At 34.3% G+C, this 27,990-nt stretch overlaps 1 protein-coding gene across 1 annotated transcript in view; it reads right to left on the bottom strand.

Moving 5' to 3' along the window:
- Positions 1–225: 225 nt before the first annotated feature.
- LOC149798826 (uncharacterized) overlaps positions 226–27,990 on the bottom strand; it is a 92,387-nt gene continuing 64,622 nt past the window's right edge. Inside the window, exons 15-20 of the mRNA XM_089957724.1 lie at positions 25,421–25,629; positions 22,808–23,090; positions 8,559–9,415; positions 7,544–7,669; positions 4,454–4,589; positions 226–778 (exon numbers count right to left, since the gene is read on the bottom strand). Coding sequence (XP_089813850.1) covers positions 700–778; positions 4,454–4,589; positions 7,544–7,669; positions 8,559–9,415; positions 22,808–23,090; positions 25,421–25,629 — 1,690 coding nt within the window. The 3' untranslated portion in view covers positions 226–699. The remainder of the gene's footprint in view (positions 779–4,453; positions 4,590–7,543; positions 7,670–8,558; positions 9,416–22,807; positions 23,091–25,420; positions 25,630–27,990) is intronic.

The raw sequence follows: 27,990 nt of genomic DNA, 5'->3' as shown, positions 1-27,990 counted from the left end.
CTGAAAAATTGTTAAAGCTATGTTAAATTTCCTAACCAAATACACACACATTTAAGGAGTCTGTGAAAACGGAAGGACGTACAACAGAAAGATTCAATTTAATACTTTCCGTTTTCCTTCAAAATCAAGAAATTATGGGAAATGCATGAAAAGCATGTGAATTTGCAGTAACAATCCTTGGAAGCAGCTTTTTTATTTTATAAATAATACCAATGAACAGGCAAAGAAAATTGAAATACATTTTAATATACGCTGGACAATCAAGGCAATATACAAGTGATTACATGTGCAAAATAAATTCAAGCACGGAACAGAGTATGTGATATTTCACACACACACATACACACACACACACATATATTTTAATTATTCCACTTAAACTTCTTTGGTAATTCCATGAAAAAGGTTATAATCCTCAGACACGAGACACTGTCATCTTCATCAGACATGAAACACTGTTATTTTCATTAGAAATCAAACACTATTATCTTCATCAGAAATCAGACAATGCTAACTTCATCAAAAATCAGACACTGTTATCCTCATCAGAAATCACACTGTGTTATCTTCATTAGAAATCAGACACAGTTATCCTCATCAGAATCAGACACTTTTATCCTCATCAGAAATGAGACACTGTTATCCATATAGAAAATTAGGCACCAAAAAAAATCTATTACTAAATAAACTGCTAGCATATTAATCTAGGGCTCTGACTTCTTCCTCATCCAAGCTTCTGTTTTCATCATCTTCATCATCATCAACTAATTCATCCTTCCTGCAAGAAAATGATGAAACAAAACTGTTTAATGTTACACACAGTATGCACAATGTTTTAATGTATTTATTTGTATTCCTTTCATCTATATTATCATTCAAATATATATGTCATGGCAGGCAGTATATCTGGTGGAGGAAGAACCCAGAAAAATCTCAGGACAAACCACCAACCCACAGAAAGTTATTGGCAAGCTTTCTGACATACCCACATTGGCCAAGTCCGAGACTTGAATCAATGTGGACAGCCATGAGGAGTGAGTCATCTTTACAGACAATAGCCTGTGACCACTCATCTGATAAATGTGCTCCTATCTCTGTCCAATGACCAATTTTCTAACTTGACATAAAAAGTGTCCTATATATTGGTGATTATATTTTCCAGCTGTTAAAATACTCTATAAACATGTAAGAAAAAAGAGGTGCAAAACATTATCTGCTGGACTTATCAAAGACTTAAAACTGAACAGAAAATACATCAGTCCCACATATCATATCTTTATAACTATACTGTGTTGCAGTGTTAGTGCACCAGACCTTTTGAACAAAATATATGTAGCCATGGCTTGAAAAACATGTGTAGCCGTGACTTGAAAAATATGTGTAGCCTTGGCTTGTAAATATATGTGCTAAGCCTTGGCTTGAAAAATATGTGTGGCCGTGACTTGAAAAATATGTGTAGCCTTGGCTTGTAAATATATGTGCTAAGCCTTGGCTTCAAAAATATGTGTAGCCGTGACTTGAAAATTATGTGTAGCCTTGGCTTGTAAATATATGTGCTAAGCCTTGGCTTGAAAAATATGTGTAGCCTTGGCTTGTAAATATATGTGCTAAGCCTTGGCTTGAAAAATATGTGTAGCCATGGCTTGAAAAACTTGTGTAGCCGTGACTTGAAAAATATGTGTAGCCTTGGTTTGAAAATTATGTGTAGCCTTGGCTTGAAAAATATGTGTAGCCTTGGCTTGTAAATATATGTGCTAAGCCTTGCCTTGAAAAATATGTGTAGCCCTGGTTTGAAAATAATGCGTAGCCTTGGCTTGCAAAATATGTGTAGCCTTGGCTTGTAAATATATGTGCTAAGCCTTGGCTTGAAAAACTTGTGTAGCCATGGCTTGAAAAACTTGTGTAGCCGTGACTTGAAAAATATGTGTGCAGCCTTGGCTTGAAAAATATGTGTAGCCTTGGCTTGAAAAATATGTGTAGCCTTGGCTTGAAAATTATGTGTAGCCTTGGCTTGCAAAATATGTGTAGCCTTGGCTTTAAAAATATGTGTAGCCTTAATGGCTTGAAAAATATGTGTAGCCTTGGCTTGAAAATTATGTGTAGCCTTGGCTTGCAAAATATGTTTAACCTTGGCTTGCAAAATATGTGTAGCCTTGGCTTGAAAAATATGTGTGGCCTTGACCCAAGTTAAATTTTTTACTAGCAACAACAATTAACTTTTATTATTATCCTCCAAGATTTGTTTGAGAACCTGATTATATAAATATTTCCTGTATTATCCATCCATACCCAAAATTGATTCAGTTGCTTCTTACTGATAGGCACAAGGAATTCAGAGATAGCCTTGACCTTATCATCTATGGGTTTAACTTGCCCTTGTCCCGAGATATGTGATAGAAATGGAACACAAGCATGGCAAAATGTTCTTTTAGATAAATTAAGTGTCAAATTTGCAACAGTCAGTCTGTCAAAGACTTTCCAAATTATCTCTAAGTGATCTTTCCTTGTGTCTCTGTAGATGATAGCATCATCAATGTAAGCATCACAATTATCTAGACCAGATGTAATTATGTCCATTCCATTCCTTTCATTCCAAATGGCATCACTTTATATTGATAAAGTCCATTCCATTCCTGATAAAGTCCATCTGGACTAAGATATGCCCAAATTTCCTTTGCCTTTTCTGTCAGTGGAATTGCCAGAATCCTTTCAAAAGGTTAACTCTGGTGACCAATGTTGCATTTCCAATTTTATCAATGACTGCAATTTTATTTATGACTGCATTATTAACCTGACCATCTCTACCAACATACTGGTACTTCTTTAATATATTTACATCCCAGGAATACTAATATTGTAATTTAACTCACTCATTTTCTTTCTAACTTTGTAAGGAACATTAACCTAATCTGAAGAAGATTTTGAAGAATGAGCAAGAGAAACGGAACCCTATCACCATACTGAAAAGTTCTTTCCATTGTATTTCTATCACACCTTAATTTCACTTTCTGTTGTATTTCTATCATACCTTAATTTCACTTTCCATTGTATTTCTATCATACCTTAATTTCACTTTCCATTGTATTTCTATCATACCTTAATTTCACTTTCCATTGTATTTCTATCATACCTTAATTTCACTTTCCATTGTATTTCTATCATACCTTAATTTCACTTTTGACCTAAACTGCTGTATGCCTAATTCACACATAATTTGCTGGAAAATTCCAGACAAAAAATTTGACCCTTGATCAGACTGGACAGATTTGAGCAGGCCAAGTTGAGTAAAATCTTACTAAAACTTGAGTATTTTTTTTAGTTTTAATATTCCTCAAAGGAATTGCCTCTGGCATTCTTGTAGACACACACATTATGGTCAACAAGTATTGGTTGCCCGACTTAGTCCTTGAAAAGGGACAGATACAGTCTACCATTATTCTGCTAAAAGGTTAGTCAAATTCAAGAATGGGTTGCAGATGAGCCTTAGGTATCTTCTGATTGGGGTTTTTCTACCCTTAGATGTGTGTAATAAGATCTGCAGTACTTACAAACATCACTTTTAATTTTTGGCCAATAAAAGTAATTCAAAAACTTGTGATAAGTCTTATTGATCCCTAAATGACTAGCCAGAGGAGTTTCATGGGCCAAACTAAGAATTTACAGAACTAACTTATTTATTTACAAGAGTACAACAAACTGCACCTTGCATCCCAACAAAATAATCATAGAACATTTATCTGTTACTGTCAAGAAATGAAATCAAAAAAAGACGTCTATTTCAGTAATGGTGACCTTAGCTTTAAATGACCAACTCCCAATCAACATTATAATACATGTAGCAAGATTCACCGAAATTAGCTGAAAAGAACTTAGGTTCATGTCTGGAAGTAAATGTTTTATCCAAATCAATTTTCTATTTTTTGTAACAATGATTATGACCTTGAATCCCCCACCCCATCAAGTTATTATCAAGATATGGGATGCAAAAGGACAACTCTATTACTGGTGACAAAGACCTAATATTGTAACTAATAATTTTTAAATCAAAAAGGTCCTTTCTGGAGCAAAGGTGAAAAAATTAATAACATTATGTTGATTTTAACAAAATTATGTTGATTTCTGAAATCAATGATTTAAATTATTGACTGGAGATAACTGAATACTAGGCATATGCACACACACATAATAATGATGATGATGATGATGATGGTGGTAAACTATGATGCAATTGTTTTTGGTTCAGTATACAAAATATTTTCAATGCATTTAAATGTACCAAGATACAGAGCTGTGAAGACAGTCATTCTACAATTGGAGCTAATTGTTATTGTTCGTTACAGATTCTTTTGTCGTTCTGAAGGCTTTACAGTTATAAAACTAAAATCCTTGAGTGAAGATTCACATTATTGAGAGCACCTTCACTTTGATATGACTGCAGCAAATGAAACTATACCTAAGTCTTGAATTGATGTCATAACCATGGTCTGTCTGACTAAGACGACTGAGGGAGCGGAAACTTTCCTGACTGCTGTTGACAGAGTCATCAGACATGTCCTCTGGGAGATCCATCCTTGAAATCTTACCATCAGCTGCAACAAAATGCATAATTAAAGAGATATAAGATAGTGCTGTGTGTGTTCATTTAACAAAATACATAATTAAAGAGATATAAGATAAGTGCTGTGTGTGTTAATTTAACAAAATACATAATAAAAGAGATATAAGATAAGTGCTGTGTGTGTTAATTTAAAAAAATACATAATTAAAGAGATATAAGATAAGTGCTGTGTGTGTTCATTTAACAAAATACATAATTAAAGAGATATAAGATAGTGCTGTGTGCATTAATGTAACAAAATACATAATTAAAGAGATATAAGATAAGTGCTGTGTGTGTTAATTTAACAAAATACATAATAAAAGAGATATAAGATAGCGCTGTGTGTGTTCATTTAACAAAATACATAATTAAAGAGATATAAGATAGTGCTGTGTGCATTAATGTAACAAAATACATAATTAAAGAGATATAAGATAAGTGCTGTGTGTGTTCATTTAACAAAATACATATTTAAAGAGATATAAGATAGTGCTGTGTGCATTAATGTAACAAAATACATAATTAAAGAGATATATAAGATAGTGCTGTGTGTGTTCATTTAACAAAATACATAATTAAAGAGATATAAGATAGTGTTGTGTGTGTTATTTTAACAATATACATAATTAAAGAAATATATAAGATAGTGCTGTGTGTGTTATTTTAACAAAATACATAATTAAAGAGATATAAGATAGCGCCATGTGTGTTCATTTAACAAAATCAAGGATAAAATTATTAAATATGGCTAAAAGGCAGGAAAGCAGATGTGATGCAATCACAAAAAAAGCCTGTTTTGGTGAAATTGAGTCTGTTTCTGACTGAATCCAATTTAAAACAGTGCTACTCCAATGACTTTCCACTTCAAATCTCCACATATACTCCCAAACCACCAACTCCAAGTCTGCACACCTTATCCAGGGGCCAGAACTCAAATACATTACATATATAGAGTGATGTGCCTTCTTGCACTTTAATGCATGACCCAATGTACTTTCAATTTAATGCTACAGCAACATAGTGTAAGGAAATCTTGCATGTTTACTTTTCTACCCTAGTTCTTGGGCCCCAAGGGTCAATGAAAGGACACATCCTATGTATTTACTTTTCTACCCTTGTCCTTGGACCCTAATGGTCAATGAGAAAAGAACCCTACATATTTAGTTTTATACTCCAGTCCATGGGCCTAATGGTCAATGAGAGAATTAAAATCTATTCCATTCATAAATACTTTCAAAAACACTGGACCTGACACCATCTTTAACATGTCATTGGTGATATCCTTATTTTTTAACCCAAATAACCTCCCCGACCTCCATCCCCAACTCCAGAGCTTCTGGAGCCAAACAGTAAAAAACATATTTGCTTAACATAGCTTGAGTAATTTAAGAGCTGTATCAAAATGAAAAATGAAAGCAAACTCATTGGAGAGGAAAGAACACTTGATGTAATTTTGACCTTTAACCCTGCACATGAGGCACCTGGTGTCAAAGTGAAATTCAGAAACCTCATTGTAAATCTAAACCCTACTGGAAAGTTGCCCTCCAAATTCAGCCACTGTATCATGAATGGCAACAAGAGTGCTATGAACAGCACATTATATGATGCCCCATATTTAACAGTCCTCTATGTTGAGCTGAAATTGCTTTGGGAAATGGGTTTCTTTTACAGTCAGAGTGACTTTGACATAGACCTTTTTATCCTGAAATCAATTGGCTTCTTCCTTAATACAAAAGAGACATCCACACAGTGTGGTCCAGGACTCTAATGTAGAACTAATGCTATTGCATAGAAATCTTATCCTAAGCATAAGCCATCTACAGAGTTTGGCTGAGGTATATAATGCAGAACCACTGTTATCATTCAGAAACCAATTTTCTTGTTTCAGGTATTGAACTTGACCTTCAACTTTTCAACTCAAAATAAACATAGTTCTTTCTTACACCAACATTTTTCCAGGCTGCCCACAAAGACTGGTAGCAAGAGTAATGGAGAACTCAAGCTGTGTGGAAATCATTTTTCTTATTTAAGTCAGAGTGACCTTGTGACCTTGTCCTTTGACCTTTTTGAGCCCAAAATTGATGGTTGTCTTTCTTACCTCAAGTGCAAGCCATCAACCAAGTTTGGTACTGTATATGGTGGAATACTTGAGTTATTGTGTGGAAACCATTTTGTTTATTTCAGTTACAGTAACCTTGACCTCTGAACATTCGACCTTTAAATCAGCAGTATTTGTCTTACCCCATGTGCGAGCTATCACCAAAGTTTGGTAACTGGGATATTTCCTGATGTCAAGTATCAAACACGAACTTCGAAGCAAGATCATGGGTTTGTGTTACACCTTGGTCATCATAGCCATGTCCAAAAACAAAGCAATTTACCTATTCAGCTGACCCACCTGAGTCCACATTGAATTTAACCTTCAATGGATCGGTGTCCCATCATAGGATGTCCATGTACTCTCAGTTTTCACCATTTCAGGAAAAATGATGTGCTGTGCAATACACATGTAACACACAATCAGAATATCCTCAGCACTTTCCATCTATGATTGGAAAAACACCTCGGAAATACCACCAAAGCTGCCATTGCATACACATGTACATTCATGTGACATCACATCATGCATCACTATAGCCTTCATTATGACAGCTCATTAGCTGAGCGGATTTCCCCTTGGTCAAAAGTTCTCTTTCCAGATCTGAGTTTACAAGAAAGCTTTCATTTATTTAAATAATTCCAGAAGTTATTATGATGCATTGAATATCATACTATAATACTCTGTGAACTTCCAAGAATTTAATTTCCTTCTCTGTCATTCCCTGGTATATCTCCCCTTCTTTATGCTGCTTATCTCTAACCAAATATTTCTGTGATGGATTTATTTGATAAAAGGTTTGAAGTGTTTTGATTGGTGTAACATGGCATGAATGAAAGACATACCTGTAATTCTTCCAGACTCTGAAGCCAGTTCCCACTCTAGCTTGTCCAGAGTTTCCTCATCATCTTTGTTTCTTATCTCCTTCTGTCCAAACTCATCATACATACTTAGGTCTGTACCTTCCATTACTGGGAAGTAGAAATAAATTAAAAACAATGTGTTTCACAGTAACATTATACTGAGTTATGTTATACTGAGTCACTTTACAGTTACATTATACTGAGTTGTAAGACTCTTATATATCACTGAGTTATGTCATACTATATTATATCCTGGCAAGTTAAAAATTGTTATACAGAGTAATACTGAATAGAACTATATTATGCAAGGTTATGTTATCCTGAGTTATGTTTTGCCAAGTTATTTTATGCCAAGTTATGCTATACTGAGTTGTTATGCCAAGTTACACTGTGCTTAGTTATTTTATGCCAACATATGCTATAATGAGTTGTTATGCCAAGTTATGTATTACTGAGTTATGTTATGCTGTACTGAGTTGTTATGGCAAGTTATGCTATACTGAGTTGTTATGCCAAGTTATGTTGTGCTTAGTTATTTTATGCCAAGTTATGCTATACTGAGTTGTTATGGCAAGTTATGTTATGCTTAGTTATTTTATGCCAAGTTATGCTATACTGAGTTATGCCAAGTTACATTGTGCTTAGTTATTTTATGCCAAGTTATGCTATAATGAGTTGTTATGCCAAATTATGTTATGCTGAGTTGTGTTATACTAAGTTGTTATGTCAAGTTGTGCTATACTGAGTTATGTTATGCTGTAATGAGTAATGTTATGTCATACTTAGCAATACATTACTACATATGATGTTACTATATTCTCTCCCAAAAAAAGATACTTATTATTTTCACTACGCGAACAGAAAATGCACCTTTGCCAGTGAGAAAACAAGGCTTGAATCTATCTATCAGAAGAGTAGTCAATACAAATTAGATATTACAAATTACCTTGTTCACAACATTAACAATTTAACATTGCTCTTATTTTATCTTTCTTACCTATAGCTCTAGATTGACGGCCTGACTCTACATTGCCATGGAATGTCTTGGCTCTGCTTGGTGCTCGGTCAGGTAAGGGGGTGTTTCTGGCTGATCGTGATGTGGCACTGTGGACCCCATATCTGGGTGTTCCATTATGTGAAACCTGTCTTGGGGTTATTTCTTCTTCATACTGGCTATAGTCATTATTAACTTCATTCATGGAAATCCTAGATAAATTATTCCTATCATTATTGCTTAATCTCACAGCTTGAGCTGAATGGTTAGTACTGAGGTCTCTCAAAGATTGCTGAGAAACATTGGAGTCTCTCAGAGACTGGTCAACTGCTTCATATCTGTTCGACTGTCTTGAACTTATGTATATAGCAGACTGAACAGGTGTCATCTCATTTTCAGACTGACTTGGTGTGTGACTTCTAGAAGATTTATTTGATGTAAGATTTCTAGCAGATTCCCTTGCTGTGATATCTTGGTAAGACTCCCTCATTTGTAGGTCATCAGCAGACTGTCTTGATGAAATGTCCCTGGCAGACTGCCTTGATGGGATATCCTTTGCAAATTGTCTCAAAGGGACATCCCTGGCAGACTGCCTGGATGGGACATCTCTAGTAGATAGTCTTGAAGGGACATCCCTGGCAGACTGCCTGGATGGGACATCTCTAGTAGATAGTCTTGAAGGGACATCACTGGCAGACTGCCTGGATGGGACATCTCTAGTGGATATTCCTGAAGGGATTTCCCTGTCAGATTGCCTGGATTGGACATCTCTGGGAGATGCAAGGTTTCGTTGTGACTGTCTGGATTGAGGATCTCGAGTGGCAAATCTGGCAGATAAAGAACCATCAGAGAATCTTGAGCTGCAAATTTGGAAACAAATAAAAACTTACATTATTAGGAAAAGACAATATTTCATTAACATCGTGCTAACTAAACATAGGAATCATTTAAACTGTAATTCTTTTATTTCCGTTGCATCCCCCTCCCACTTATATTTAGGATTTTGAAACCCTGATTGTGCATCTCCTCTTTCTTATGTAACAGATAAAACCATCCTCCCTCAACTGGTGAAAATGGAGCTTGGGAATAACCCTCCCTCCGTTAGTGTAAATGGAGTTCAGGATACAAGATTAGCAAGTACTATGAAAATGTAATTTTTGACCTCCCTGTCCCTTCCTCCCCTATTTAGTGTAAATGGAGTTCAGGATGCAAGAAGAGACAGTTACTATCAATAAAAATGTGATCCTTGACCTCTCACCCCAAGGGCTGAATCCAAGATCTAACACTTTTTTGTCAGTCCCTCACTATAGTAAAACATCAGGCAAAATACTATCATCCTCCTTCAATTTATCTATATGGAGTGAAGATTTGGACAGAAAACAGGTGAAAACTGTACCTAACTTGAGGTCAATACCAAGACTGAAATACATGTCCAAGGTAAGAACTAATGCTGACTTGATATCAATAACAAACAAGACTGAAATACATGTCCAAGGTAATAACTAATGTTGACTTCATATCAATAACAGTACTGAAATACATGTCCAAGGTAAGAACTAATGCTGACTTTATATTAATAACAATACTGAAATACATGTCCAAGGTAAGAACTAACACTGACTTGATATTAATAAAAAGACTGAAATACATGTCCTTGGTAAGAACTAACACTGACTTGATATCAATAAAAATACTGAAATATATGTCCTAGGTAAGAACTAACATTGACTTGATAAAAAGCACCATAGAAAATTTGACTTTAATCAAAGATATCCTTAAAGCTATTAAAAAGTGGAAATAAAATTTGTGATACAGTGTTAAACTTCAAGGTTGAATGGAAGACTGTAAGTCATATTGATAGCAGACAGATATTAAAGAGCTTAATGTTGTTTTTTCTGAGTTTATTGTGACATAAACTGTCAGTTGGCAAACCATGCAGCAAATAACTAAAAAAAAACTACATTAAACTCTTATAAATTGCAATCATTGATAGTTTTATTACTTTTGTTTTATTGTTTTGTATTTTTTAAAGATATTTCCTATCAATTTTAAAGCCTACTTAAGTGTATGAATTCTTGTTGAGGTATCTACTATGTAGCTATTAACAAAACAGGGGATTCTCCACCTGCGATGTAATAGCTATGTCAAAATCAGACAAAAATTGTATCGATGGTAAGTGATCTAAGGTTCTGAATATTCTACAGCATGGTTTTAATATACTATCTTTTAATCTGAGTAGAAGTTCAATATTCAAAGAAAAAGGATGTGTTGTATTGTTTGACATATAAATGACTTGGATTTGATGCTATCATGAGTTCATTGTGACTTGGCTAAATCATTATTTTGTGCTGATTAATAGTTTAGGCTGCCTACAGGGGCTACTTACAAATGAAATTAAGACTATCGGTAAATGGTTATAGTGATAGAGGTCAAATAGACAAACAGTGCAAGACACTGACACTAACAGTTATGATGGGTGTATGCTAGACCCCTCAACCCTCAATTCATTCATGGATACTTCTAATTTTCTTTTCAATGATCCCCTGTGCTCCCACCCACCCCACATCGTAACTATCAAGGTCAGGTCTTACACTGTAGTATTCTGAATCCAATAGTTATCATGTTAGCCTTTGAACCCCCTACTCCTTCAGAAAAACAGCAAAGATGTGTTATTTGATTTTGTCAAATCAATTATTCAATTTTTTAAATAGAATATACACACAGTTTTTATTTCATTTTAAAGGCATGCCATGTCTATGACTTCCAGTTCAGTGTTTATGGTAGTCACTTTGCACATGACTCTATTTATAGAAGTTAGTCTAAAGTAGTTCTCCATACAGTTTATACAGAAATAAACGCAATGGGATCTGATCACATGATGATGTTCTGACCAATGGAAATCTTCCCTTCATTTATAAACTGATGCAACTGCAATTATTAAAACTTGCAAAAATCTTCTTGATACAAAGACCCATAATGAATTGGTAATAATCCTTCAAAATGTACTGAAATCTGTCAAATACGTATGCATCAAATAAATTAACACGTACATAATCCTTCAAAATGTACTGAAATCTGTCAAATATGAATAGATAAAACAGATGAATATGGACATAGTCCTACAAAATGTACTGAAATCTGCCAAATTTGAATAGATAAAACAGATGAACATGGACATAATCCTACAAAATGTGCTGAAATCTGTCAAACATGTATGGATATGACATATGAATATGGACATAATCCTATAAAATGTACTGAAATCTGTCAAACATGTATGGATATGACATATGAATATGGACATAATCCTATAAAATGTACTGAAATCTGTCAAACATGTATGGATATAACAGATGGACATAGACATAATCCTACAAAATGTACTGAAATCTGTCAAATATAAATAGATAAAACAGATGAACATGGACATAATCCTTCAAAATGTACTGAAATCTGCCAAATTTGAATAGATAAAACAGATGAACATGGACATAATCCTTCAAAATGTACTGAAATCTGTCAAAAATTCTTTCAAAATGGACTGAAATCTGTCAAATACATATAAACAGATGAACATGGACATGATCCTACAAAATGTACTGAAATCTGTCAAATACATATAAACAGATGAACATGGACATAATCCTACAAAATGTGCTGAAATCTGTCAAATATGTATGGATATGACATATGAATATGGACATAATCCTATAAAAGGTACTGAAATCTGTCAAACATGTATGGATATGACATATGAATATGGACATAATCCTATAAAATGTACTGAAATCTGTCAAACATGTATGGATATGACATATGAACATGGACATAATCCTTCAAAATGTACTGAAATCTGTCAAATATAAATAGATAAAACAGATGAACATGGACATAATCCTTCAAAATGTACTGAAATCTGTCAAAAATTCTTTCAAAATGGACTGAAATCTGTCAAATATATATAAACAGATGAACATGGACATAATCCTACAAAATGTGCTGAAATCTGTCAAATATGTATGAATAAAACAGATGAACATGGACATAATCCTATAAAATGTACTGAAATCTGTCAAACATGTATGGATATAACAGATGGACATAGACATAATCCTACAAAATGTACTGAAATCTGTCAAATATAAATAGATAAAACAGATGAACATGGACATAATCCTTCAAAATGTACTGAAATCTGCCAAATTTGAATATATAAAACAGATGAACATGGACATAATCCTTCAAAATGTACTGAAATCTGTCAAAAATTCTTTCAAAATGGACTGAAATCTGTCAAATACATATAAACAGATGAACATGGACATGATCCTACAAAATGTACTGAAATCTGTCAAATACATATAAACAGATGAACGTGGACATAATCCTACAAAATGTGCTGAAATCTGTCAAACATGTATGGATATGACATATGAATATGGACATAATCCTATAAAATGTACTGAAATCTGTCAAACATGTATGGATATGACATATGAATATGGACATAATCCTATAAAATGTACTGAAATCTGTCAAACATGTATGGATATAACAGATGGACATAGACATAATCCTACAAAATGTACTGAAATCTGTCAAATATAAATAGATAAAACAGATGAACATGGACATAATCCTTCAAAATGTACTGAAATCTGTCAAAAATTCTTTCAAAATGGACTGAAATCTGTCAAATACATATAAACAGATGAACACGGACATGATCCTACAAAATGTACTGAAATCTGTCAAATACATATAAACAGATGAACATGGACATAATCCTACAAAATGTGCTGAAATCTGTCAAACATGTATGGATATGACATATGAATATGGACATAATCCTATAAAATGTACTGAAATCTGTCAAACATGTATGGATATGACATATGAATATGGACATAATCATATAAAATGTACTGAAATCTGTCAAACATGTATGGATATGACAGATGGACATAGACATAATCCTTCAAAATGTACTGAAATCTGCCAAATTTGAATAGATAAAACAGATGAACATGGACATAATCCTACAAAATGTACTGAAATCTGTCAAATATAAATAGATAAAACAGATGAACATGGACATAATCCTACAAAATATACTGAAATCTGCCAAATTTGAATAGATAAAACAGATGAACATGGACATAATCCTTCAAAATGTACTGAAATCTGTCAAAAATTCTTTCAAAATGGACTGAAATCTGTCAAATACATATAAACAGATGAACATGGACATGATCCTACAAAATGTACTGAAATCTGTCAAATACATATAAACAGATGAACGTGGACATAATCCTACAAAATGTGCTGAAATCTGTCAAACATGTATGGATATGACATATGAATATGGACATAATCCTATAAAATGTACTGAAATCTGTCAAACATGTATGGATATGACATATGAATATGGACATAATCCTATAAAATGTACTGAAATCTGTCAAACATGTATGGATATAACAGATGGACATAGACATAATCCTACAAAATGTACTGAAATCTGTCAAATATAAATAGATAAAACAGATGAACATGGACATAATCCTTCAAAATGTACTGAAATCTGTCAAAAATTCTTTCAAAATGGACTGAAATCTGTCAAATACATATAAACAGATGAACATGGACATGATCCTACAAAATGTACTGAAATCTGTCAAATACATATAAACAGATGAACATGGACATAATCCTACAAAATGTGCTGAAATCTGTCAAACATGTATGGATATGACATATGAATATGGACATAATCCTATAAAATGTACTGAAATCTGTCAAACATGTATGGATATGACATATGAATATGGACATAATCATATAAAATGTACTGAAATCTGTCAAACATGTATGGATATGACAGATGGACATAGACATAATCCTTCAAAATGTACTGAAATCTGCCAAATTTGAATAGATAAAACAGATGAACATGGACATAATCCTACAAAATGTACTGAAATCTGTCAAATATAAATAGATAAAACAGATGAACATGGACATAATCCTACAAAATATACTGAAATCTGCCAAATTTGAATAGATAAAACAGATGAACATGGACATAATCCTTCAAAATGTACTGAAATCTGTCAAAAATTCTTTCAAAATGGACTGAAATCTGTCAAATACATATAAACAGATGAACATGGACATAATCCTACAAAATGTGCTGAAATCTGTCAAATATGTATGGATAAAACAGATCAACATAGACATAATCCTACAAAATGTACTGAAATCTGCCAAACATGTATGGACATGACAGATGAATATGGACATAATCCTGTAAAATGTACTGAAATCTGTCAAATATGAATAGATAAAACAGATCAACATAGACATAATCCTACAAAATGTACTGAAATCTGCCAAATATGTATGGATAAAACAGATGAATATGAACATAATCCTACAAAATGTACTGAAATCTGTCAAATATGTATGGACATGACCGATGAACTTAGGCATCTGGCTGCTCCAAAGAATGCAGTAGGAGCACACAAAAATAATATAAAAAATAATGAAAACCCATTGTCAGGATCAAAGATGTTGTAAAGAGACAATAATTCCAATTAACTATATGATATAAAAAAATTCATTCTTAGTTGAACTACTAACCAAAAAAGCATTTCTGTAATCCTCCTGATCATTACAGATGATCTGCACCACATACTGGCTGTTAATAAGAAGTTATGTTTTAAATCTGTTTATGTCCCAAATGACTGATTGAGTTTGGTTATGTCCCAAATGACTGATTGAGTTTGGTTATGTCCCAAATGACTAATTGAGTTTGATTATGTCCCAAATGACTAATCGAGTTCAGTTGTATCTTAAATGACTGCTTGAGTTTGCTTGTGTCCTAAATGACTGCTTCAGTTTGCTTGTGTCCTAAATGACTACTTTGATTTTGGGTATGTCCTAATTGACTATTTGTGTTCAGTTGTGTCCTAAATGACTGCTTGAGTTCAGTTGTGTCCTAAATGACTGAGTTCAGTTGTGTCCTAAATGACTGCTTGATTTTGGGTATGTCCTAATTGACTATTTGTGCTCAGTTGTGTCCTAAATGACTGCTTGAGTTCAGTTGAATCCTAAATGACTGATTGAGTTCAGTTGTGTCCTAAATGACTGCTTGAGTTCAGTCAAGTCCTAAATAACTTCTTGAGTTGTGTCCTAAATGACTTCTTGAGGTCAGTTGTGTCCTAAATGACTTCTTGAGTTCAGTTGTGTCCTAAATAACAGCTTAAGGTTAGTTGTGTCCTAAATGACTTCTTGAGTTCAGTTGTGTCCTAAATAACAGCTTGCATTCTGTTGTATCCTAAAAGACTGCTTGAGTCTGATTATGTCTCTAAATGACTGTTTGTGTTCAGTTGTGTCCTAAATGACTGCTTGAGTTCAGTTATGTCCCCTAAATGACTGCTTGAGTTTGACTATGTCCTAAGTAACTGCTTGAGTTTAGTAGTGTCCTAAATGACTGCTTGGGTTCAGTTGTGTCGTAAATAACTGCTGGAGTTCTGCTATGTCCTAAATAACTGTTTGAGTTCAGTTGTGTCCTAAATGATTGCTTGAATTCAGTTGTTTCCTAAATAACTGTTTGAGCTCAGTTGTGTCCTAAATGATTGCTTGAGTTCAGTCGTGTCCCAAATGACTAATTGAGTTTGGTTATGTCCCAAATGACTGACTGAGTTCAGTTGTGTCCTAAATGACTGCTTGAAACTGGATATGTCCTAAATGACTTCTTGAGTTCAGTTGTGTCCAAAATGACTGCTTGAGTTCAGTTATGTCCTAAATGACTGCTTGAGTTCAATCATGTCCTAAATGACTTCTTGAGTTGTGTCCTAAATCACTGCTTGAGTTCAGTTGTGTCCTAAATGACTTCCTGAGTTCAGTTGGGTTCTAAATAACAGCTTGCATTCTGTTGTATCCTAAAGGACTGCTTGAGTCTGATTATGTCTCTAAATGACTGTTTGTGTTCAGTTATGTCCTAAATGACTGTTTGAGTTCTGTTATGTCCTAAATGACTGCTTGAATTTGGTTATGTACTAAATAACTGTTGGAGTTCAATAGTGTCCTAAATGACTGCTTGGGTTTGGTTATGTCCTAAATGACTGCCTGGGTTCAGTTATGTCATAAGTGACTGCTTGAATTCAGTTGTTTCCTAAATAACAGCTCGAGTTCAGTTGTGTCCTAAATGATGGCTTGAGTTCAGATGTGTCATAAATATCTGCTGGAGTTCTGCTATGTCTTAAATGACTGCTTGAGTTTGGTTATGTCCTAAATGACTGCTTGAATTCAGCTCTTTCCTAAATAACTGTTTGAATTAAGTTGTGTCCTAAATGACTGCTAGAGTTATGTCCTAAATGACTGCTTGAATTCAGTTTTGTCCTAAATGACTGATTGAGTCCAGTTGTGTCCTAAATGACTTCTTGAGTTTGGTTATGTCCTAAATGATTGCTTGAATTCAGTTGTTTCCCAAATAACTGTTTGAGTTCAGTTGTGTCCTAAATGACTGCTAGAGTTAAGTTTTGTCCTAAATGACTGTTTGAGTTCAGCTGTGTCCTAAATGACCTCATTAATTCAGTTGTTTCTTAAATAACTGCTTGAGTTCAGTTGTGACCTAAATAACTGCTTCAGTTCAGTTTTGTCCTAAATGACTGCTTGAGTTTGGTTATGTCCTAAATTACTTCTTGAGTTCAGTTTTGTCCTAAATGACTGCTTGAGTTTGATTATGTCCTAAATGACTGCTTGAGTTTGGTTATGTCCTAAATGACTGCTTGAGTTTGGTCATGTCCTAAATGACTGCTTGAGTTTGGTTATGTCCTAAATGACTGCTTGAGTTTGGTTATGTACTAACTGACTGCTTGAGTTCAGTTTTATCCTAAATGACTGCTTGAGTTTGGTTGTGTCCTAAATGACTGCTTGAGTTCAGTTATGTCCTAAATGACTGCTTGAGTTTGGTTATGTCCTAAATGATTGCTTGAGTTTGGTTATGTCCTAACTGACTGCTTGAGTTTGGTTATGTACTAAATAACTGCTTGAGTTTTGTTATGTCCTAAATGACTGCTTGAGTTTGGTTATATCCTAAATGACTGCTTGAGTTTGGTTATGTACTAAATGACTGCTTGAGTTTGATTATATCCTAAATGACTGCTTGAGTTTGGTTATGTCCTAAATGACTGCTTGAGTTTGGTTATGTCCTAAATGACTGCTTGAGTTTGGTTTTGTCCTAAATGACTGCTTGAGTTTGGTTATGTACTAACTGACTGTTTGAGTTTGGTTATGTCCTAAATGACTGCTTGAGTTCAGTTTTGTCCTAAATGACTGCTTGAGTTTGGTTGTGTCCTAAATGACTGCTTCAGTTTGGTTATGTCCTAAATGACTGCTTGAGTTTGGTTATGTCCTAAATGACTGCTTGAGTTCAGTTGTGTCCTAAATGATTGCTTGAGTTTGGTTATGTCCTAAATGACTGATTGAGTTTAGTTTTGTCCTAAATGACTGCTTGTGTTTGGTTATGTACTAACTGACTGTTTGAGTTTGGTTATGTCCTAAATGACTGCTTGAGTTCAGTTTTGTCCTAAATGACTGCTTGAGTTTGGTTGTGTCCTAAATGACTGCTTGATTTTGGTTATGTCCTAACTGACTGCTTGAGTTTGGTTATGTACTAAATAACTGCTTGAGTTCAGTTATGTCCTAAATGACTGTTCGAATTTGGTTGTGTCCTAAATGACTGCTTGAGTTTGGTTATGTACTAAATGACTGCTTGAGTTTGGTTATGTACTAAATGACTTCTTGAGTTTGGTTATGTCCTAAATGACTGCTTGAGTTTGGTTATGTACTACATGACTGCTTGAGTTTGGTTGTGTCCTAAATGACTGCTTGAGTTTGGTTATGTGCTAAATGACTTCTTGAGTTTGGTTATGTCCTAAATGGCTGCTTGAGTTTGGTTATGTACTACATGACTGCTTGAGTTTGGTTGTGTCCTAAATGACTGCTTGAGTTTGGTTATGTGCTAAATGACTTCTTGAGTTTGGTTATGTCCTAAATGGCTGCTTGAGTTTGGTTATGTACTAAATGACTTCTTGAGTTTGGTTATGTCCTAAATGACTGCTTGAGTTTGGTTGTGTCCTAAATGACTGCTTGAGTTTGGTTGTGTCCTAAATGACTGCTTGAGTTTGGTTGTGTCCTAAATGACTGCTTGAGTTTGGTTATGTCCTAAATGACTGCTTGAGTTTGGTTATGTCTTAAATGACTGCTTGAGTTTGGTTATGTCCTAAATGACTGATTGAGTTTGATTGTGTCCTGACTGATTGAGTTAGGCTGTGTCCTAAATTACTGTTTGAGTTCAGTTATGTCCTAAATTACTGTTTGAGTTGGTCTATTTCCTAAATGACTGCCTTAGTTCAGTTGTGTCCTAAATGACCATTTGATGCTAACAGTACATAAAAATGTTACAGATTGAAACATGAAAATAATTATACAAAGTGTGAAGAGCTTTTGTGCACTCAGAATAGAAATGGAGAAATATACAATAACTTATCATGAAATGTAAGTACAATGACTAACAGTAAGCATTACATCACAGTTCTTCTATTAATTATATTGTATGACTTATCTTGCAGCAGTAATTATGAAAATGACCAAGGTAATCAAGACTTATTTTTGTAAATGAAATATGTCTCCATTATAGACCAAAAATGACCAAGTCCAAAAAAGTTCAAAAACTAATAAAAATGGAGAAATAATTACTATATTAATCTAACCAGGTTATGTACATATTCATCAACATAATATCTACCTAACTTCATTTGTCTACATTAAGTCATTCTGCTTAACTGTACTACAAGTATGATATGAAATGTGTAAAGAGAAGTCCAAATAATGTTTAAATTAAGTCCAAATAATGTGTAAATTAAGTCCAAATAATGTGTAACAAGTCTAACAGACTTGAAGATTTATACAATTCTTGTAAAATTCCTGTAATGTCATGAAAATGTTGTCATGTCATCCAATCTCCATACAAAAATATTCCTGTCAAATTTCATTTCTCCACCTAAAATTATTTTTGTTAAATCAATTTAATAATAATGTGTAAAAAAAGGTCCAATAGGATAAAAAATGTGAAAAAGGATGGAAAAATAGCTGTAATGGCTTCAAAATGTATTCAGGTCATTTAAATTTGCATTTAAGTGATTGAAATGTGGCTGTCAAATTGATCTGGAGTTGTTTTAGCACAGTCATGAATACAAGTTTCTTGGGACACATTGACACAACCAAACAACAAACATCAGGAGTATGGAACTTCCAATGAATCAGGAGATGAAAGGTACAATGAGATTTTCATGGATAGCTCACCTGGGAGAGCAAATACAAATTAAGTGGCTTACCATACATTCAACAATACCAGCACACCGAAAATGGCATGAATTTATCTAACATAACTGCAGTCTGGACTGAAATTTAAGCCCTGAATCCTGTGATATGATTGGCTGAAAGTCTAGAATCCTGTAATATGATTTGTTGAAATTCAAGTCTGATTTAAAACTGATAAAGTGAATGTCTTGAATCTTAGGATTTAATCTGGGATAAACATTGGTGAGTCCAAAACATATATTGCTTATTTTTATAATCAGTTAAAATCAGGAAATGGAGCACTAGGATACATGTGTTTTATCCTGGTAGAAGAGGACATTTGATTATTGTAAGTAAGGACCTTTAGTTGTTGCAGATGAGGGCCTGTGATTGTTGTGGGCGAGGACCTCTGATTGTTGCAGGTGAGAACCTTTGATTATTGTAGGTGCAAGGATAGTAGTATTCTGATTCCTATAGGGATAAAGTAAAAGCAATAATGTCTTTAATCTCATACAAATCCTAACATGGATAATTATACCAGTGAAATGAAAACAATGCAAAAAGAATGCAGAATGAATACATATAAAATGCAGAATTAATACATATGAAATGCAGAATGAACACAAATATCATGCAGAATGAATACAAAGGTAATGCAGAATTAATACATATGACATGCAGAATGAATATAAATATAAATGGAATTCCAATGAAATGCAAAGGAATGCAAATGTAAATGGAATTCTAATGAAATGCAAATGAATGAGAATGTAAATGGAATTCTAATGAAATGCAAATGAATGCAAATCTAAATGGAATTCCAATGTAATGCAAAGGAATGCAAATGTAAATGGAATTCTAATGAAATGCAAAGGAATGCAAATGTAAATGGAATTCTAATGAAATGCAAAGGAATGTAAATGGAATTCCAATGAAATGCAAAGGAATGCAAAATATAAATGGAATTCTAATGAAATACAAGTTACTGTACATACTCGAGTATAAGCCAAATAATTTGGGAAAAAATAAAGACCTGGAAGAAGAGGGGTCGGCTTATCCACTAATGTCTAATGCCACATTTACATCCTTACCAATGTCTAATGCCACATTTACATCCTTACCAATGTCTAATGCCACATTTACATCCTTACCAATGTCTAATGCCACATTTACATCCTTACCAATGTCTAATGCCATATTTACATCCTTACCAATGTCCAATGCCATATTTACATCCTAACTAATGTCTAATGCCATATTTACATCCTTACCAATGTCTATTGCCACATTTACATCCTTACCAATGTCCAATGCCACATTTACATCCTTACCAATGTCCAATGCCACATTTACATCCTTACCAATGTCTAATGCCTTACCAATGTCTAATGACACATTTACATCCTTACCAATGTCTAATACCACATTTACATCCTTACCAATGTCTAATGCCACATTTACATCCTTACCAATGTCTAATGCCCCATTTACATCCTTACCAATGTCTATTGCCACATTTCCATCCTTACCAATGTCTAATGCCACATTTACATCCTTACCAATGTATATTGCCACATTTACATCCTTACCAATGTCTATTGCCACATTTACATCCTTACCAATATCTAATGCCACATTTATATCCTTACCAATGTCTAATGCCACATTTACATCCTTACCAATGTCCAATGCCCCATTTACATCCTTACCAATGTCTATTGCCACATTTACATCCTTACCAATGTCTAATGCCACATTTACACCCTTACCAATGTCTATTGCCACATTTACATTCTTACCAATGTTTATTGCCACATTTACATCCTTACCAATGTCTATTGCCACATTTAAATCCTAACCAATGTCTAATGCCACATTTACATCATTACCAATGTCTAATGCCACATTTATTTCCTTACCAATGTTTATTGCCACATTTACTTCCTTACCAATGTCTATTGCCACATTTACATCCTTACCAATGTCTAATCAGACACATTTACAACCTTACCAATGTCTATTGCCACATTTACATCCTTACCAATGTCTAATGCCACATTTACAAAAGAAATTATTGAAGATTTCACATATTTCTAAAAAATTTGTACCTTTAGTGAGAGTGATCTTATCTTGCCCAACTTAACATTTATTAGAAAAATATGACTAGATAAGTTGACCATGGAAACGCTCTGCACATCTCTCTAAAAAGAAAGCTCTGAGAGACTTATTCTTAAATTTGTTTACCGAATTTCTCTGATTCCTATAATTTTCTCAGGCTTTTCATGATTTGTACCGAGTGTACTTTGTAAACAACTTATGTTTAACATATATAGCTTTCCTTAATTCTCTGTTCAAATACGGTAATGCTTTTTTTACATGGGAAAGTATGTTTTATTGGAGCATATTTGTCTATAACATTTAACAGAACTTTTTCAAAATTAACATAGAGGTACAGATTCATAATTGTTACTGGAAGACAGCACAGTAGATGGATTTAGAAAGTCAATCATATCATTTTAAAAACATTTACTTCATTTTGTAAATCATTTACAGAGCCAATTATATTATTTTAAATAGAAGCAATGAGTATAAAATTGCTAATGATGTATGTCTGTATAATTTCATTAATTGACAAATATGTAGTGCAGAAACATTGCTTTATCAGTGTTAGAAAATTATTATGGCTTGCCATGATAAAAGAACCATGGATAATTATAGAGCAGAACAGAAGATAACACCAATTGTATCTACTTTATGATGACTTGGCGATACAAAGGACCCTTAGTAATTATTTAGCAGAAAACTATCGGACTCTAATCCTAACTACTTTATGTTTGAGCTGGTGTCAGCTTCAAAATAAACCAATGTATACAACACACTACCTTCTCACTGTTGACGATCTTGACCCATCATAACCTTGTGCTGCAGACCAAGGCCTGTCTTCGTCAATAAACGGGTATTCTCCAAAATTTTCTCCATAAGTATCGACTATCCTTTGTACCAAGTTTTCTGTCATTTCGCTGACAATTTGCTCACTCATTGCATGATATGCCATAACAGAATCGGACCGTTCTTCCTGTGCAACCTCATTATCAATGCTATCCAACGGGACATTTTCTGTTGTGCTCCGATCTGGTTTCCATGATTTTGGGGCCATGCTGTACACTATCAAAGAGAGAAAACACACAGCATTTGTAACTGACAGTTTACGTTGCTTGAAGAACAAGGTTTACCATTTCTACATTGTGAATCTGATGCCAATAAAATGTCAACTTCAGATGGTCATTGAGCTCATGGAGGAAACAGGAGAACTGCCATGAAAGCAATGACCTTGGAAGCATGACCACTCAATTTCTTTTACCATCATGGTTCCCACGCTTTTCTAAAGGTAAATTTCCAGGTCAATTCCAGGGTTTTTCCAGGATGAAATTACTTTTTTCAAGGTTTACATATGACCATTACTGATCGGAATTAAAGAACATTATGGATTATAAAACATGCATTTTCTAAATATAAAGATGTTTCTCTTTCAAGGCTCCCAGAAAACACTGAAGTCAGAAAAGATGATCATGTACAAAACCACAAAATGTATCACATGAAACAAGTTGGATTATATTCCTATAAATTGGCATGTAAAGTCATTTCAATGTACAGAATAAAAATTCTGACTTTATTTTGCTGCATTATGTTGCTAAGTGGGAACAACATAATGAACATAAATTATGTTTTGTTTCCTTTCAAACCTTTAATTCTAAAGAATTCTATAGCATATATATATATATATATATATATATATATATATATATATATATATATATATATATATATATATGCATCTCATAGAAAGTAACATTTCCTATTACAGTATAAAAAAACCCACAATAAATGCAAAAAATTAGAATCCTGTCTTGTAATGAAAAGAGTTTAACCATAAATTTATCTGTGCCAATAAAATCCCAAACAAGATTTTTCAAACAACCTAATCTCCTTAAGACAATCTGGTTAAAATCCATCATTTAAAAAACATTTTCAAAAGGGCTGATTTAAATTTTGACAAAAGACCTTCAAAATTATATACTGTTGTATAAACAAGGACTGAATTTTCTGCAAAATCAACTTGTCTTCTTGTAATTCATTAAACCAGTCCCCAAACCTGTATTGATACAGGGACTCATATAGTTTTTTAATATATAATATAAGGGATGAAAATTTCTCATCTCAGCTCTGAGATTGAACAATATGGACTACAAATTTGACTTAAAACGAATAGCAGTCCATTTTCGAATCCAAGTTTCCTCCGAATATTCCCACCCCATTTTTCATATTAGGACATTTAGGTTGGGGAGTGGGGCCATTGCAATTGCATATAAAAAATTTGGAATTTGCCGCCACCATGTGGTAGCAACTTATGGTAGTCGCTTACCAGCGGGTCTAGAAAATTTAAACTATGTTATACCAACTCATACCTGCATGAAATTGTTAGGAAAATGATTTATTTTCTCAGAAATGGAAAGTATTATAATCGTTATGTCGTTAATCCGCTGACAGACAAGATGAAATGACAGCGTAGATGAAACCTGACCCAGTACTCGCCATTTGCACTACTAGTCACATGACTTCAAAAATCTCAAATGACGACATCGGAAGTACAATAGTCAGGTGATATCAACAACAAACTCCTTTATAATGTTGTTGTACAGAAATTCAATTATATTAAATGAAAGTCAGATACTTTTTGTAAAACCCAGCAATCTGGCCAGTCTGATTTATCAAGCAGAGAGCACATGTCAACGTGGTAGTCATGTGATATAACAAAACTCCAAAAGTTGTTATCGGATATTTAAAAAATTCAAGGACTTAAAAAATTATCATTTCTCCTGACTTCTTCCAGATTTCCTGGTAGCATGGGAACACTGTACCATGCTCAAGAGAAAAACTCTCAGATTTAAAAAAAAAAGAAACAAACAAAAAACAATAAAGGTCAAGCTAATGGTTCAGGATGTAGAATAGGCCTGATGTGCTCTAACGTATGTCACAGAGGCATGTAATAGTGGCCAGAGCCACAGTATTTCAGTAATTAGCATGTTGGACTTACAATGAAAAGAGTACAGGTTTGAATCCTACCTTTGGGTTATACCAGATCAAATACAGTGATGTGTTCTTGAGCAAGATACAATGACTCCATTTGCCTTGGCACTCATTAGCCTACATGTATTAACGTACCATAAAAAGTTCAATTCAAACCTTACCAAAGTCTGCACATCTTTATATTATCAAGCAGTTACTATGATGAAGATGAAATAAAAAATTTTTCAAGAACTTCTTTAATCGGGCTCTTGACTAAAAATGCTAAATTATGAAGACTGCATCTGATTCTGAAATTTGTCTTAAACTCAAGTTTTGTTCCCCTCCCCAACTGCTTATTTTTTCTTTTAGAAGTATATCAGTCAATGTTGTCCAATTCTTTCTCCGTACATATCCAGATGCATACTTACACTGGTAGCTTACTTTGACATCGGAGCGGCTCTGTGCAGACATACTTCTGGTGGAGGATGGAGTCATGACCCGATCCTGGGGGCTTGGTTTAACCCCGCCTGCCATGAAAAAGTCCTCCAGATTCCCAGTATGATAGGTATGTCCAGTAGTAGGTATTCTGGCCACCTCCTGTAGGGCAGAGCTTGGGGCTTTGGTCAGAATTCCAGGACTGTGCAAAGAAAGTCAATTCAGATCTAATAAACTGAAGGCTACAAAACAAATTCAGTCCAAAAGGCCTTACAATGGCATACCTGGTTTCTAGAAGGTATCCCAAAAACAATGGCATACCTGGTTTCTAGAAGGTATCCCAAAAACAATGGCATACTTGGTTTCTAGAAGGTATCCCAAAAACAATGGCATACCTGGTTTCTAGAAGGTATCCCAAAAAACACATTAACCATGCAATAGTGCAATGGGCAGATGGACTGGCACAAAATTTGATAAGAAGAAAGCTAGGACATGCATTTTTAGCCCCTGCTTAAGACTTAGCTGTAAAAGATTACCCTTGTCCCCAAGAGGAGAGTTTCTAACAGTGTGAACGTTGACCCCAATATCAAAGAAAAAAGAGAAAAGTAAACATGTTGAAGGATGAATTCCTGTAGCTTCATAACGATTAATACAATGTTTGAACAACCCCACCAAAAAGTTTAAGAAACATAAGCAAATTAAAAAGCTTCAGCCAAAACTTTAATGTGGATTTTCTGTCACAGTACTGTGACCTTTCACCCCAAAGGGATGAAAGTGCATATCATGGAATTAAATGTCATAGCTTCATAATTATTCATCCAAATATGAAGAAAATCCATTAAGTGTTTAAGGATGTACAGTAAATCAAAAAACTTTAACCCAAACTTTAATGTAAACTTTCACTGTGTCCTTGAACTTAAAGTGTTAATAACATGAATATATGTCACCAAATGAATCCTCCCATTTTTATGTCAATTCATCCCAATATCATGGGGTTTTGCAAACACAAGCAGATGAATTTTGTTTACCAAAACCTTAACACAAATTATCTATGACTATGACCTTGATCCTAAGGTCATAGGTGTAAGGGTGCATGTCACCATATGTCTTTCCTTCATATTGATTCATCCAAAGTATGAAGAAAATCCTTCAATGGGTTTAGGAAATATAAGCAAATGAAGCAAACTTTGACCAAATTCTTAACACAAATTTTTTATGCATATGGCCTTGACCTGAAGCTAAAAAGCATGAGTTAACATCTGACAGAATGAACTGCATTACCTTCATAATGATTCATATCAAGCAAAAATGATTGGCAAACACCATCGAGAATGTGACTGCCATGCCTCACAGCCCAATAAAGTGGGTTTAACACAAATGGGGATAAATATGCTCATCTGACATGGTGTATAGGATGATCTGACAAACTCCATCTTTTAGAGGACACAGTGCATAGAATGATCTGACAAACTCCATCTTTTAGAGGACACAGTGTATAGGATAATCTGACAAACTCCATCTTTTAGAGGACAGAGTGTATAGAAACGATCTGACAAACTCCATCTTTTAGAGGACACAGTGTATAGAATGATCTGACAAACTCCATCTTTTAGAGGACAGAGTGTACAGAATGATCTGACAAACTCCATCTTTTAGAGGACACAGTGTATAGGATGATCTGACAAACTCCATCTTATAGAGGACACAGTGTATAGGATGATCTGACAGGCAGCTGCAAGTACCATTTATATAAGTCTTTGGTATGACTCAGCTGGAGTTTCAGCCTGCAAGCTCCCTCATCCACGGTGGATGCTCTGACCACTAGGCCACTGGGGCAGTATATGACCTGACAGACTCCAAAATCAACAGAATATCTAGTATGACCTGACAGACTCATTAGTGGACACAATACTGTTGTTATAACTTGATGGTCTTAAAACAAGTGACATGAAACCCAAACCACAAGCTTTTGTATGATTGAAAAATATAACTTTTCTCCCTAAAAACAAAGTTAAAGGACAGCTCCAGTGTCCTTGTGGTTAGAGCATCTGCCTCAGCTGCAGGAGGTCACGGGTTCCATCCCCAGCCGAGTCATACCAAAGACTTATAAAAATGGTACTAGAGGTTACTGTTAGGACTGGTTGGCCTGGTGTCACGATAATATGACTGAGTGGTACATGATGCCACATGTCTGCAGCATGATGCTCCAGTTCTAGACATCACTATAAACTGTCAAACTGCAGACATTGTAGCGATATGACTGAAAAAGTTTTAAAGCTACTTTAAAAATCCAAAAATATACACACACACACAAAGTCAAAGAATTAAAAATAACTTACAGCATGGTGAATGAGTTCAAAAAATAGTCCAAATGAGGGTCCGTATTGTGTGTGTTTTGGATTTTTAATTTGACAGACTCCACAGCGGACACAATATCTAGTATGATTTGACAGACTCCACAGTGGACACAGTGTCTCATATGATTTTTCAGACTCCAAAGTGGACATAACATATGGATTGACCTAACAAACACCATATTTGACACAATATCTAGTATGACTTG

The sequence above is a fragment of the Sinohyriopsis cumingii genome, chromosome 5 (genome assembly GCF_028554795.1).
Source record: "Sinohyriopsis cumingii isolate HCF-2022 chromosome 5, ASM2855479v2, whole genome shotgun sequence".
Lineage (NCBI taxonomy): Eukaryota > Metazoa > Mollusca > Bivalvia > Unionida > Unionidae > Sinohyriopsis > Sinohyriopsis cumingii.
Note: the sequence above shows the minus strand (reverse complement) of the source record. Positions and strands in the feature narration are given on the sequence as shown.